At 54.8% G+C, this 14,124-nt stretch overlaps 1 protein-coding gene across 9 annotated transcripts in view; it reads right to left on the bottom strand.

The window, feature by feature from the left end:
- NINL (ninein like) overlaps positions 1–14,124 on the bottom strand; it is a 125,769-nt gene that overhangs the window by 38,674 nt on the left and 72,971 nt on the right. For all 9 annotated transcript variants that reach the window (XR_004345981.1, XM_032606937.1, XM_032606942.1 and 6 more), the window contains 6 exons: positions 12,361–12,457; positions 7,511–7,683; positions 6,067–6,133; positions 3,504–3,694; positions 2,664–2,816; positions 657–824 (listed from right to left, as the gene is read on the bottom strand). Coding sequence is in view for 8 of the 9 variants with exons in the window: in XM_032606937.1 (XP_032462828.1) it covers positions 657–824; positions 2,664–2,816; positions 3,504–3,694; positions 6,067–6,133; positions 7,511–7,683; positions 12,361–12,457 (849 nt within the window). In the remaining variant the exon portion in view is untranslated. The remainder of the gene's footprint in view (positions 1–656; positions 825–2,663; positions 2,817–3,503; positions 3,695–6,066; positions 6,134–7,510; positions 7,684–12,360; positions 12,458–14,124) is intronic.

The raw sequence follows: 14,124 nt of genomic DNA, 5'->3' as shown, positions 1-14,124 counted from the left end.
ATTTCTGTAGAGCTGAAGCTTTTCTTCACAATGGAAAGTGAAATTTGGAAATGAAACTAACTCATCTAGTTCGCCACACCTGCCCCAGCACTCTTCCCTTGCTGTGCCCGCCCTGTGTGCACCTGACTTGCCACCCAGGGCAGAACTCCCTCCAAAGCCCCAGGGCTGCCCTGTGTCCCCACAGAGGGGACTTGACTGACCAGGGAGAGCACAGGCCTCCTCGTGTGTGACCACTGGAGGGAGGTCGGAGGGCGGGTACGGGGAGAAGAACTCCCCACAGAGCTCGTCCGGGGAGAGTAGAAACGCTTGGACGTCTATGACAGTGGTGTCCACTAAGACGTCCCTCCTCCAGGTCAGCAGATCAGCTCCGGGGCTGACACGCACTGGGGGGGAGAGTCTAAGATGCTGAAACCTACCTTCAAACGGATTTGTTTCAGGCTGTGGTTTTCTCTGCCTTTTACTTATTATGTTTTTAACACTTCTTATATCTTAATATCAAAAAATAAAGAAAAAAGTATTACGATGGGCCTTCCCTACACAGGGCCTGTGTCTGTGGTGGGGGGGTCGGGGGGAGCTCCGTCCAGCCTCCCCTGTGGGCAGTGGCCCCGCCCGCCTAGACGCCTCTGCTGGGGCAGCCGTGCGCGACCGGTCCAAACCTGCAAGACCTCCCTGCCGTTGTGCACCCCCTCCTGGGCCCACAGGGTGACGATCTGCTCCGGGAAGGCGAAGCCGGCGCCGTCGTCCACGCTGCACAAGAGGCGCGGGCCCGAGCTCACGGACACAAGGGATGACGTGGTGGTCTGGCCACCACCCTCCTCTGGGACCTGCACGTCGGGACAAGATCTGTGAGCCCCCGTGGCCTCCTCATGCACCCTCCCCGACCTCCCCGCCTGTGTGGCCTCCCCGAGGCCTGAGAACAGCGCTGATTCCTGCTCCAGGGAATGGGGCACCCGCAGGATCTGACTCGAGCCCAGGGCTCAGCGCTGTCCACGCCAGGCCACGCAGGGGACGCCCAGCGCCTGCCAGGCCCTGAGGTAATTTCTCCCCCAAACCACTAATGGCTTCCTGCTGAGGGAAACCTGGTCTGTGCAGAGAAACCCAAGACGGGCTTCAGAAGGAGGGCGGGGGTGGCCCAAGCAGAGGACGCGTGTCCTCAAGATTCAGGGTCAGAGAGTTTTAAGACAAGGGCAAAAAAATCCCTCAGCCAGAAAGCTGACCGGTGAGCCGAGGTACTGCAAGAATCCAGCTGTGGGGCTTCCCTGGTGGCGCAGTGGTTGAGAATCTGCCTGCTAATGCAGGGGACACGGGTTCGAGCCCTGGTCTGGGAGGATCCCACATGCCACGGAGCAACTAGGCCTGTGAGCCACAACTACTGAGCCTGCGCGTCTGGAGCCTGTGCTCCGCAACAAGAGAGGCCACGATAGTGAGAGGCCCGTGCACCGCGATGAAGAGTGGCCCCCTCTTGCCACAACTAGAGAAAGCCCTCGCACAGAAACGAAGACCCAGCACAGCAAAAATAAATAAATAAATTAATAAACTCCTACTCCCCCAATATCTTAAAAAAAAAAGAATCCAGCTGTGCTTCCTGCCCCTTGGAGGGCAGGGCCCTTCAGACACGCGTCTGCAGTAGCGGCCAGAACAAGGAGCAGCTGCTGGGGCCCCCAGACCACCAGGCCCACCTGCTCCCCTGATGGAGCAGGAGAATCTCCGTCTGGGCCCAGGTGCGAGGCCCCATGTCACCACTCCAGCCACGCTGGCATCCACATGCACAGGACACAACCCCATGGCCATGTCAGCACTTTCTGGGCAGGAACGGGGGCCGCTGTACCTCAGAGGAGGCCCTCCCTCCCACAGGCTCTGGGCACGACTGCACTGTGGTCTCTGCCCTCAGGTGGCCTGGCACCATCCCTCATCTCTCCTGGTTCCTTCCCTGTCTCAGTGGCTTCAGGTACAGAAACCTGATTCTCAGACGTGGCTGGCCTAGCAGAGAACAAGGTCACTGTTCCTGCATCGCTGCCCACAAACTGCGGGATCAGCCATGTCGCCAAAGAAGCCTCATCAAGACTCCCCAGGACAACCGTGCCCTGTGGTGGGAGACAGAGGCTGACTGTCCTGGGATTGAGAAAAACCAAATGCACCGAACATCATAATTTAAATAACCACCTAAAATCTGCTCTCCTCCAGCTGGCCTTGTACAGGATAAAATTCAGGTATACAGTATGGGGAGAGCACAGCTCCAGGAATCCTTGTTAAGGCTAATCCTGGGGAAGACACGGACCCGTCAGTGACTGCCCTCCGGGGAGGAGGGAAAGGCAGTGCTCTTGTTGGAACACAGTGTACCCCACATTGAGGCATAACAAGGAACTGTCAGGAAATCCTCATAAGACCCCTATGAGGTAGGTGTGTCCATTTTACAGACAAGGAACCTGAGGCTCAGAGAAGGTGAGTAGCTCACCAGTGACACACAACTTGGCAGGAGCAATGCCAGATCAGCCCAAGGTTGCACAGCCTTCCACAGCACACGTGTGTGTGTACACACCCCGACCAACTGCTGGGCACCCTCTGTGGGGACCAGGCAGAGAGGTCAGGCCTACAGAAGATGTTGAAGGCCAGAGAGTGATGGCAGTCGCTCTGGGGTTCAAGAGTTAATCATCCCATTTTACCTGGTAATGAGACCAGGACCCGCTCGGTTTGACAAGTGTGGAAGATTCCAGAAGTTGAGGGGATCCATGATTGAACAGGCCAAGCTGGAATTCCTCTAGACTCACTCTGCCGTCGCCGTCTTGGTCCAGCTTGTTGAACAGGTCTTCAAGTTCCTAAATAAAAGCCCCCAGGCATCTTCTCAGAGGCTCTCCCACCGCAGCTGTGCCCACCCCACCCAGGCCTGGCCCCCACCCTCCCCAAGCAGGCAGCTCGCTGTCCTATCCAAACAGTGGTCTCCCCACTCTGGCTTGTGAAATCCACACACCTGGTCAGTTTCCATCCTGCTGTGAATGGCCACTTGCGCTTCCCAAAACCCACAAACACCCATCCCATGTCTGCCATGCCAGGAGCTTGCTGGATGGCGGGACATGTATGTATGGAACGTGGCCCGGGCCCCCAGCAGCTCAGGGTCAGCAAGGGCAGGGCTGAGAGCACTTCAGTAAGGAGGGGACTGTCCCATCACACTGCCCTCCACTTCCCCTGGCCCCCGCAGGAGGGAAGGGGTGAATACAGCTGCTGGGAGCGTAGCCAGACGCTGCGGGCACCACACTTGGGCTGGGTGGCAGATCTGGGCCACTGAGGAGAGGTGGGGGAGGAGTGCCCCAGCAGAAGAGGATCCTGCGTGAAGGCGGCCAGAGACGGACCTTCGACACAAGCCCTGGGAGTCAGCACGGGATGTGAGACCAGAAGGTGACAACTGAATCAGTGTCTGGCGGTGAAGGGGTTTTCCAGGCCCAGCACCAACCATGACTGCCACAAAGACCCAGCCCATCAGGGAGGTCCACCCCGCCCTCTCTCACCTCCTTCTCCAGGCCCTGGAGCCCGACGCTCTGGCAGAGCAGGGCCAGCTCCTGTTCGGTGAGGTGGCCGCTGCTGCCCACACCCAGCTCTTCCCAGAGGCCTCGGACCCGGCTCTCGGGGGTGTCGAAGGAGGAGCTGCAGGGCTTCCGGAGGCTCCCGAAGACCTCAGAACCCCAGGTTGGCAGCTGGCCTGAAGCAGGGGACACATACCAAGGCTGTAATTTACTCTGAAATCGGATGGACTGATGGACGGGCACATGGACACATGTGAGAGACAAGCTTCAAAGGAGGAATCTAGGTGGTGGGTACACAGTGCTCACGGTATAACTCTCCCACTGGCATTCTATGCAAGTTTTCACAATCAAATGGAGGGATCTGCTGCATGTGGGGAAAGCATTTTCTTTTTTCAAAAAAATATTTATTTATTTAGGTTGCTCCGGGTCTTAGGTGCAGCATGCAGGATCTAGTTCCCTGACCAGGGATCGAACCTGGGCCCTCTGCATGGGGGCCACGGAGTCTTGCCTACCGGACCACCAGGGAAATCCCAGAAAGCATTTTCTGAAGGGAACCTGCGAAGCCACAGCACTGAGAGCATAGCTGCAAGGTTTGTACTTAGAACAAAAAGGTCAGGTTCAAAAAACTAATTTTTAGAAACCCTTCAAACCTACCCAAAGTAAAGAGCACAGTTTAGCAAAGGCCAGTGGTCCTGTTCCTTGGGCAGACGGCCACCCCGGCTTCATCTACCCCTGTTTATTCTTGCTCAAGTATTTGAAAGCAAAATCCAGCTGCTGTGTTCTCACCCCTGTGTGTTTTGTGTGTACTGCTGATCCCAATGCCACCATCACCCTACAAACCAACAACGGTTTACCCAGCCCTCTCTCAAGAGTCTCCCGACAGTTGATTTCTTTGAATCAGTATCAACACAGAATCCTCCCTGTGCGTGTGGTTATTCCTCTCGAGTCCTTGGAACACGAGCACCTCACTGCCTGCCCCACTCTGCTTCGTCGCATGCCTCCATCACTAACATCGCCTATAAACCGGAAGTTAGCATCAAAGCCTAGTTTGGATTCAGGCTCAGTTTTATCTTTTTTCTTTTTCTTTCTGGCAAAAAACGTCCCAAGGTGGGCTGTGTTCTCCACACCACCTCACAGCAGGAGGCACAGGTGTCTTTGAGATGCAAAGACACCTCAGTGAGTTTGGATGACAGATGGCCAGGTTTCATAACTTTTCTACTTTAGCCAGGTGGCTTACTGAGGTTTCTGAAGCTTTGCCAGAGAAACACCCTCTGGAAGAGGAAAGACCTTGGGGGTGCCCACGAGGAGCTCTCCTCGGATGAGCGAGGCTTCAAAGCAGAGTTCCCTCCACGCCCAGGCCACACCACCCAGCCCAACACAGGAAGAGGGCTGCCTGCACCTGACCAGACCTGGGCTCTCGGCCAGTGGTCTAGAGTTTTCAGGAGAGGAGCCACCTTGGCGTTACTTTGATAACCCAACTAACGATCAGAAAGCCACTTTGCCAAGGAAAGCTAGGGCCTTTGTGCTCACGAATGATGCTGTGGGTTCAGCTGAGGAAAACACAAGGAAAGGGCCACCTCTGAGATCCCTTCCAGCTTAAAACATCTGAAAGTTCTACGTAACAATAGAAAAGCAATTGACACTGGGGTGTATTCTCATGGCTGGCAGAGGGGCAAATAAGTCCTCTGAGGTCTGACATGACTGTTCACACACCAGTGTCAGTTCTAACCTGGAGGGAAAGAAGAACTCCAACCTGTCTCTGGGCAGAGTCCGAAATGACTCGGTGAATAACCTCCCCAGGAGCCCTTCCTCTCGTCCCCAAGATTTACAGAGTCCGGGGAATTTAGGGCATGGGTTGGCTGCTCTTCCAGACACAAAAGCGTCCCTCTGCTTCGTCCAGTAGCACAGGCACTCCGGTCATTCCCCTGACGTCACCAAGCTCAACACTGAGCCACCAAGAGCCTCAGCCCCCCAGGACCACATTCTGGATAATGCTCAGTGCCAGTGCAGACCTCTCACTCAGGAGAAGCTCAAGGTCAGCTCGGGTCTCGCCCTCGAGCCGTGTTCCTGCACGTTCTGCCCTGTGACACACTCCAGCGGGAGGTGTCCTTAAGGCACCTGCAGACCTATGTGCTGATGCACCCAGATTTGCTAAGCACGCCTGCAGCTGCCTTCCGGGTGCTCCGTCAGGCTCTCCAGGACCAGAACCACGTCTTACCCTCGACTTGGGGCAGACAGGGCCCTAGGAGGCAGGGAGGCTGCTGGCCCAGGCCGGGTGCTTCAGGAAGGAGTCCCCAGGCCCACGCCTGCCGGCTGGGGTCATGCTGGTCCTCCCAGACCGTGAAGCTGCTCCCTTAGCCAGTGGTCCCCGCTCGAGGGTCTGACCTCAGGGGTCTCCCAGAGCTGGGACCCTGCCCCCAGGAAAAGGGCCCCCCAGGGACACCACCCACACCAGGCACTTCTCAGGAAACTGTCCTTGGCTGGCGGCCCACTGCCTGGCAGCCTAGCACTGGCCAAAGGTGGCACCGACCACAAGGCCGGGCTTTACCTTTTGCTTCAAACAACTCATTCTGAGGGTCCTTCGCACTTTCAGCTTCTTCATCGGACTTGAGACTCTGGAAAAACAGAAGGAAAAGGACGTGTGCGTCCCCAGAGGAAAGGGCAGCGGACGGAGCACCGGGAACAGTCTGGTGGGGCTGGTGGGGGGGACACCTGAGGAAGGGGAGCCCCAGCCCACAGGGCAGCCCTGGTGGTCAGCCACGAGGCCCCGTGCACACCAGCTCCCTCTCTCGGACCGCACGCTGCGGCCTGCACTCGGCACCCTCTGCATCCCGCCCCTCATGACCCATGTCTGTTGGCAACAGTCAAGGAAGAGCAGGTCTCTGACCCCCAGGTGCTCCGGAGATAGCAGGTGATCTGCTGAGACCTCAGTGCCCAAGGGGCTGGGCCACCAAGAAGTCCAGTAAAACCTCACGCTTCTGTGACCGAGTCTGCGGACCACAAAGTCAAAGTCTGCTTCTGATTTTGGAAGGAACACTGGCTTGACCAAGACTCAGCACCTAGAAATGGCGCTGAACTGAGGCTGGAGCTCTGGGGGCAGGTGGTATATCTCATTTTTCTAATGCATTCAACCTGCTGACAACCCTAAAGGCAGCAACCCTAGGGTCCTAGTTCTGGGGATCAAAGATGGTTTTAAGAAGCAGAACGGCACCACAGAGATGGCGCGGACCCATGAAGCCTTCCATCCCTGGGGCCAAATTTAAGAGAGCGAATAAAGCAGCAAAGGCCTAGGGTTTGTTTGTGCCGCCCAAGTGCAGCACATCCCTGAGAGAAGCGACTCCAGGATCTAAATACATATTTATTTGCTTTTCCTATTGGCCTCAACAAATGTTGAAAATATAAACAAATTAATATGGGGGCCCAGAGCTGTCTTATTAAAGGGAAGCCCCCCCAGAGCCTCATCAGACAGAGGTGGACATAATGGGGTGGAGGCAGGAACTTTCTGGAACCCCGAAAACAGGTCCAACGAGCCACGATTAACCCGTGGGGTGTGGATCTACCCCGTGGAAGTCCTTTCTGACACAAAGCCCTCGAGGCTCCTGCAGTGGACAGCTCAGGGAGCCTGGGGTCCCCGGAGGCATCTGGCATGACATGCCCGCCAAATTGTAGAGGGTGAGCCTCAGTCGCGCCCAGCGCTGCTTTCTCTATCCTCGGCTGATTAAACTTCCTCTCCTGCTGGCAGTGCCAGGGGAGGGGGCTAGTGGTGAGCAGGGCATTCTCCATGGCCCCTGTGTCTGAAGAAGGACGCTCTGTGGCCAGTTTCCATGCAGACAGCGAGACCCAGAGACACCTTAAAACTAAATGTCACTCCCCAAAGTGCTCTGGTGATGAGATAGATGCCCCCTCCCATCTTCCCGTATCGTGTCACATGAGCAGTGTCTATGGCGGGGGGCATGCGTACTTGGGCGAGGGCAAAGGGGGGATCGACCCACCTCCACACTTTCCAGAGACGCAGAGCGTCGGAGCTGGCTTCTCACACTGGGCCTGGCAGTCTGCTCTGGTAAACACGGGGCTCCACCTGCAGCGTCACAGGGCTCGGGCCAGCTCCGACGGCCATACCACTTAGAGCCACTCACGTACTTTGGGGGGACAGCCCGGGGGGCACCTGGAATAAAAACAGGAGGGGTTCTCTCAAACAGCCTCTGGGCCCACATGTGCTGCCAAGATGCCCTTTACGAAGGTGCAGGTTCGGGTGCAAAGCGTGGCTCTCAGGGACACACATGGAAAACACCTGGAAGAACACAGGGAACGGTCGACAGTGGGGCTGGGGCTGAGACAGCCAGGCCGGGAGGCAGGGACTTTCCATCCTAAACTCTAGGTGCTGTTTAAATGTTTCCAACCAAAATACGCTTTTGTTATGCAATAAAAGACTAATACAAAAATCTAGCTTTTTACACAAGGAAAAAAGCCTCCAATAATCCAGCAACATACTGCTCTAGAGACCAGAAGGTCACGTCCCACCCACCCCCCTCACTACAGGACCCCCCTGCCCCCCGGACGGGATGCGGTAGGCAAGGACCTCAGCATAGCTGGGGAGCCTCAGACTCCACATGGGTCTGAAGTCTGGGATAGAGGCAGGAGTGCATTTTAGTTTGGGATTCATGAGAATCCCATAAGCCCTAATAAACCCCTGGCACCTTTCTTCCCTCCTTACCTGCCCACGTCTGCAGAGCAGTGGGGACCCCGCAGGCAGAGAAGAAATGATGCTGACTCTGTAGGGAATCTGGGCAGCCGGAGAGAGATGGGGGAGGGCGACGTGGGCCACGGCCAGGAGAGGACACAGGTTCAGAAGGAAGCAACCAGAACATGCAGGTTGGGGGAGAGGATCCAAGGAAGTAAGGCCAGGTCAGGAAAACAGGACTGTTTCACACGGATGCGTCACGCTTCCTAAGGCCAAGTACCACCTCCCTTGTCTCCTCCGCACCAACTCTGCAGCCCCTGACCTTGGGACCATCAGAGGAGGAGGTTGGGTCCAACCTGGCCAGTGATGCCAGTGACCAACAGAAACTAGGAACAAGGGAGGAGTTTGGGGAGGAAGCTGCTGAGTTCCACTTGACAGCGGACATTTAAGGCAGGCTGACCATGTCCCCGGGACACTCGGAGGTTATCACGGGCCCTGCCCGGCCCTGTAATCTCTCCCGTGTGGGAACTCCCGGGGCTGCTGGAGAGCAGGGAGCGGACGCCCTGGCAGGGAGGAAACAGGAGGCTCTGAGTACCCCACGCAGTGGGGAGGGGCCCGCACACAGGCTCCGCACCTTTACTGCGGGGGGGAGGTGCGGGAAGAGGAAAGCCACGAGAAGTGGGAGTGGGCAGCTGCAGCACATTTGGGAAACCAGCTGCAGAAGACGAGGAGGGGCCTGACGCACGTGGGCCCTCCCAGGCCCGGCCCGCTCGCGCTCACCTGGAGGTCGTGACCCAGCACCACGTCTGCCCCCTGTGGCTTGACCTTGCTCCTGCCCTTCCCCTCCTGAGTTCCCCCCCCCCCCCGCCCCGACCCAACCCGTCCTTGTCGGAGTCCCACCCGCCCTGGATGTGGCCCCATTTCTTCATCATTTCAGCAGGTCAGCACTTTCCTCAGAGGAATGAGATGCCCAGAAAACACACAGCTGTTTCATAATGTTCCCCAAACGTGTCAGCCCCCTCCCTCCAACAGAGAGAAATGCTTCTCTAGAAAAGAGTGTCCACGTGGCAAATCACGACAGGAAGGGGGCAGCTTCCCACCACCCACAGAACACAGAGCCGCGGCCTCTTGGCGGGAAGCACTGGGGGTCACAGCCAGTCTCCACCCGCTGCCCAGACGGCCCGCAGCGCACAAGGCCAACGGTGCCCTGTGCTGGACACCTGGCTGTGCCTCCTGCGTGTGCGTATTTATTTATAGGAGTAGAATACCAAGGTCTACAAGTGAAAAGACATTGGTTATATGTTCTGTAACGGCCTTTACTGAAAGGAGCAGAATGATGGGGAAGCGGGATGTTCCTCAAAGCCCCGGGGTGTTTGGCCCCCTGATGACATGCTCATCCCTGGAGCATCAAAGCTCCAATCAGTTTTCCAGTCACGGTGGGAGATGGTGGGAAGGACCGGCAGACAGATTAGAAAGCAGGAGAGAGAGACACTGTGGACAGGGCCAGGGAAGGAGGGATGAAGCCCCTGGATGGGGGAGGCTGGGAAGGTGGCTGCGGTGAGAAGCTGAAACGCACACGGCCCTGGAGGACGGGGCAGGGCTCACCCCGGCTCTCACAAGCCGTGGCTGCAGGGCCACCCGGTGCCCTGGCTCTGTGCACAAGCCCCGTCCGAGCCGCCTCAGGTGGGCTTACAACCGTGTAACTGAGGAAAGCACTGAAAATCGAAAGAAGAGAAAAACAAAACAAAACAAAACCGGGGGGCTTCCCTGGTGGCTCAGTGGTTAAGAATCCGCCTGCCAATGCAGGGGTCACGGGTTCGATCCCTGGTCCAGGAAGATCCCACGTGCTGTGAAGCAACTAAGCCCGTGCACCACAACTACTGAGGCTGCGAGCCACAACTACTGAGCCCACGTGCCACAAGTACTGAAGCCTGTGTGCCTAGAGCCCGTGCTCTGCAACATGAGAAGCCACCGCAATGAGAAGCCTGCGCACCACAATGAAGAGTAGCCCCTGCTTGCCACAACTACAGAAAGCCCGAGAGCAGCAACAAAGACCCAATGCAGCCAAAAATTAAATAAATAAAAAAACTAAAACAAACAAACAAAAAAAACGGAACTGGTGTGGAAAAGTGCCAGTCCTGAAACAGCTTCTCCCATCTTTGGAGGAAGTGAGGACACACCCCACAGACGCACACATGTTCCAGCATGGAGAGGGGGGCAGTGACAGAGGCGCGGCCTTTCTTGGGCACATCCACGTTCACGGTCACACGATCACACTCCAAAACCCTGAGTCGGGAAAGGCAAGTGGGCTTCTTCCCATCTCAAGGAAGACAAGTGTGAGACAAAGCAGCCAATGGCCTGAGTTGCAGGGCGATGGGGCTGCTGGCGGGCTGACTCCTCCCCCAGCATCAGGGCTCTGGCGTGGCTCCAGCAGGAGGAGGTGGGGCAGCTGACTTCAGCCCCAGGGGCGTGGGCAGGGCCTGGCTCCAGGCTGCAAAACCCCACCTGAATAACAGGCAGGAGTAGCCACAGGACTTCTAGGACGGTTCACTGGAATCTACATAAAACGTCCATTAGCTCCAAGCCTGGCACACAAAGCCTCCCTCTCGGTACCCCTGGTGCCCAGATCATCGTGCACCTGCTCCCAACCAAGGACCTGCCCGGGGTCCAGGAGCAGACCAGGGGGCTGCTGCGGGGCAGACTCCTCAAACACCTGCCCCATGTGGGAGGGAGGGACCCGCTACCACTTCACTCTCCTTCCCGACACTCGTCAAACGCAGCCGTGACCAGCCGGGGCGCATCAGGTGCTGCCCGCAGCAGCCGAGCCCGAGGGTCCCGCACGGCTTCGAATGAGCATGTCCGCCATCACCTTCCGACTGGAGCCCGCGGTCCACACATCGAGGGGGCCTCCCTCCAAAACCCTCCCTCTGCCTCCTGACCAAAGCCACCACTTCCGTTTGTTCTGAAATATTACCTTTGTCCCACTGGCCCTGCTCAAAACCAAGATTCTCACAAGTCCTAGGAGCACAGAGAGCTACTGTCTGAGACAGAAGACAGGCTGAGGGCTGCCTCGGCTGGTGGCATCCTGCCTGCTCCGCCAGCCTCCGAGCCCTGGCTAACACCTCACACCTGCCCTGCGCTTTTGATTCTCCAATGCTTCCACTCCCGACACCCACTTTATCTTGTCAACACCCTATGCTGTAAGGACAGCACGCGGTATTAACTTGACATCTGTGATACTGTGATTTATAATAAATATGTATTTGGTCTTCCATCCCTGGCACAGCTCCTAAAACCCTTGGAATTTCCTAAGTGATGAGAGCAACCACACCTGAGTTTATGTTGATGCGGTGACTTTTGGAACCACACCCAGGATGGGCTGGTTGCCAGGGAAACCAACTTTCAGCCCCACCCCCTGACCTCCAGGGATGTTGAGTTCAATCCCCGATGCCCAATCATTTGATCAGTCATGTCTGTAATGAAGCCTCCATAAAACCCAAAAGGACGGGGTTCTGAGAGCTTCCGAGTTGAACATGTGGAGACTGGGGAAGAGTGAGGCCTGATGGGGGCATGGGCGCTCCGAGCCCCTTCCCACAAACCTCTTATCCTGAGTCATATCCTTTTGTAATAAACCGGTGATCCAGTAAGTAAATGGGTTTCCCTGGGTTCTGCTCTAGCAAATTAATTGAACCTGAGGAGGTCGTGGGAGCCTCTGATCTATAACAGGTGGGTCAGAAGCACAGGTGACAACCTGGATTTGAGATGGCTGTCCGAAGAGGGTGCAGTCTTGGGGGACTGAGCCCTTCCCCTGTGGGGTCTGACGGCGTGTCCAGGTAGACGGTGTCAGAACAGAGTTGAATTGTAGGACACCCAGCTGGGGTTGCAAAACGGCCTGGTGTGGGAAAAACCACATATATCTAGTGACCAGAAGTGCCAGTGTATTCAGAAGATTGTGTGTATTGTAGAGGAAAACAAAAGAGTCTTCCCCTTACAACACCATTTTACAAATAAGGAAGCAAAAGAAGAAGAAACCCAAACGTCAGTTCCAGTCTACGCAGCTTGGCAGAGACAGATCTGCTGCGTCATTTGGTGAGAACATCATACTCCAGGGGTCACGGAATCACAGGAAGAGACGTAACAGAGACCAGGAAGGCCTCTTACCTGGCTCCAAAGACCCGCTGTCTTCATCTGAGGAGCCAACACCAGCCTGTGATGACAAGACGGCCACGAAACCGTCCTTAAATTCCTCAAAGTTAACCTGTGGATGTGAGAAGAGAGGTCAACGCTACTTTCTGTAGGTCACATACGTAACACCCTAGCCTTTTGGTTTTTCTCAGATGGAAGATCTTATGAGGACATTCATTTTTTCAAATATTTACTTAAGATTTAAAAGAACTGAAGATGTAATAAGGCAAGTAAAAGTGAACCATAACCCCATCACCAAAAAACACTATTAACAACTCCATAAAAGTAAATCAGACCACAAAATTAGAAAGCAGAGTAGAAAAGAGGTGTCTGATGACCACAAACATTAACACAAAAAGAAAAAGAAAAATCTGGGCTTCCCTGGTGGCGCAGTGGTTGAGAGTCCGCCTGCTGATGCAGGGGACGCCGGTTCGTGCCCCGGTCCGGGAAGATCCCACATGCCACGGAGCGGCTGGGCCCGTGAGCCACGGCCGCTGAGCCTGCACGTCTGGAGTGTGCTCCGCAACAGGAGAGGCCACAACAGTGAGAGGCCCGCGTACCGAAAAAAAAAAAAAAGAAAGAAAAATCCACGTTCTCACCACCCACCAAGAAAGAGAAAATGGCAGCACCTGGGCGAGCTCTCCACCACGGTTCCTTTCTTGATTAAATCCCCCGGCCCTTACTCTGACTCTAATAACATCCTTGCTTTTATACCTCATTTGCATGCACCCCTAAACAATACAGTTTACTTCTGCCTCTTTTAAAATTTGATCTAAATGGAATCATGTGTATATACTATTTTGTGTCTTAGACTCATTATTACTTCTGTAATATTCATGTAACTTGCTGTGTATGATCCACCCATTTTCTCTGCTCTGCGGTGTAACTGAGCAACAATTTATTAATCTACCCTCCTGGGCTTCCCTGGTGGCGCAGTGGTTGAGAGTCTGCCTGCCGATGCAGGGGACACGGGTTCGTGCCCCGGTCCGGGAGGATCCCATATGCCGCGGAGCGGCTGGGCCCGTGAGCCATGGCCGCTGAGCCTGCGCGTCCAGAGCCTGTGCTCCGCAATGGGAGAGGCCACAACAGTGAGAGGCCCACGTACCGCAAAAAAAAAAAACAAAACTACCCTCCTGCTGGTGGATATTCCCATTGTTTCCAGGGTTTAGTTATTTTTAAAAAAACCAACAAAAACCCCCAGCTTTGAACAGTTACACTCTTTGGAGTATATGCCTAACAATGGGATTGCTGGGTCACAGAATATACATTTAAATCCTCTTGGTGAATTGAATCTTTTATTACTATAAAATGCTGACCCTCTTTAGTTCAATAATGCTTTTCCCACAAAGACTAGCTTTCTTATGGAGTATTTACGTGTTATATCTTTTTACCAAACTTTGTTTTTTTAACCAAACTTTTAATAATGTCAATTTTTTATATCCTTATGTTTTAGACATGTCTCTTCTGAACAGTATATAGTTGGATTTTTTTCCCCAATCTGAAAATCTTTATCTTTTAACTGAAACATTTTACATTTAATGTCGTTACTGATATATTGGGTTGGCAAAAAAGTTCGCTTGGGTTTTTCCATAATAGTTAGATTTAAACCTACTATTTTATTTGTGCTTTCAATTTGACCTGCCTGCGTTTTCTCCTTTCTTTCCTCTCTTTCTTTTAGGACTTCATTTTTCCCCTTATTAATTCAGAAGTTATACAGTCTATTTCCATTCTCTTATTGTT

This window comes from Phocoena sinus, chromosome 15 (genome assembly GCF_008692025.1).
Source record: "Phocoena sinus isolate mPhoSin1 chromosome 15, mPhoSin1.pri, whole genome shotgun sequence".
In the NCBI taxonomy this organism is placed as follows: domain Eukaryota; kingdom Metazoa; phylum Chordata; class Mammalia; order Artiodactyla; family Phocoenidae; genus Phocoena; species Phocoena sinus.
The sequence above is the reverse complement of the archived record's forward strand: the minus strand, read 5'-3'. Positions and strand labels throughout refer to the sequence as shown.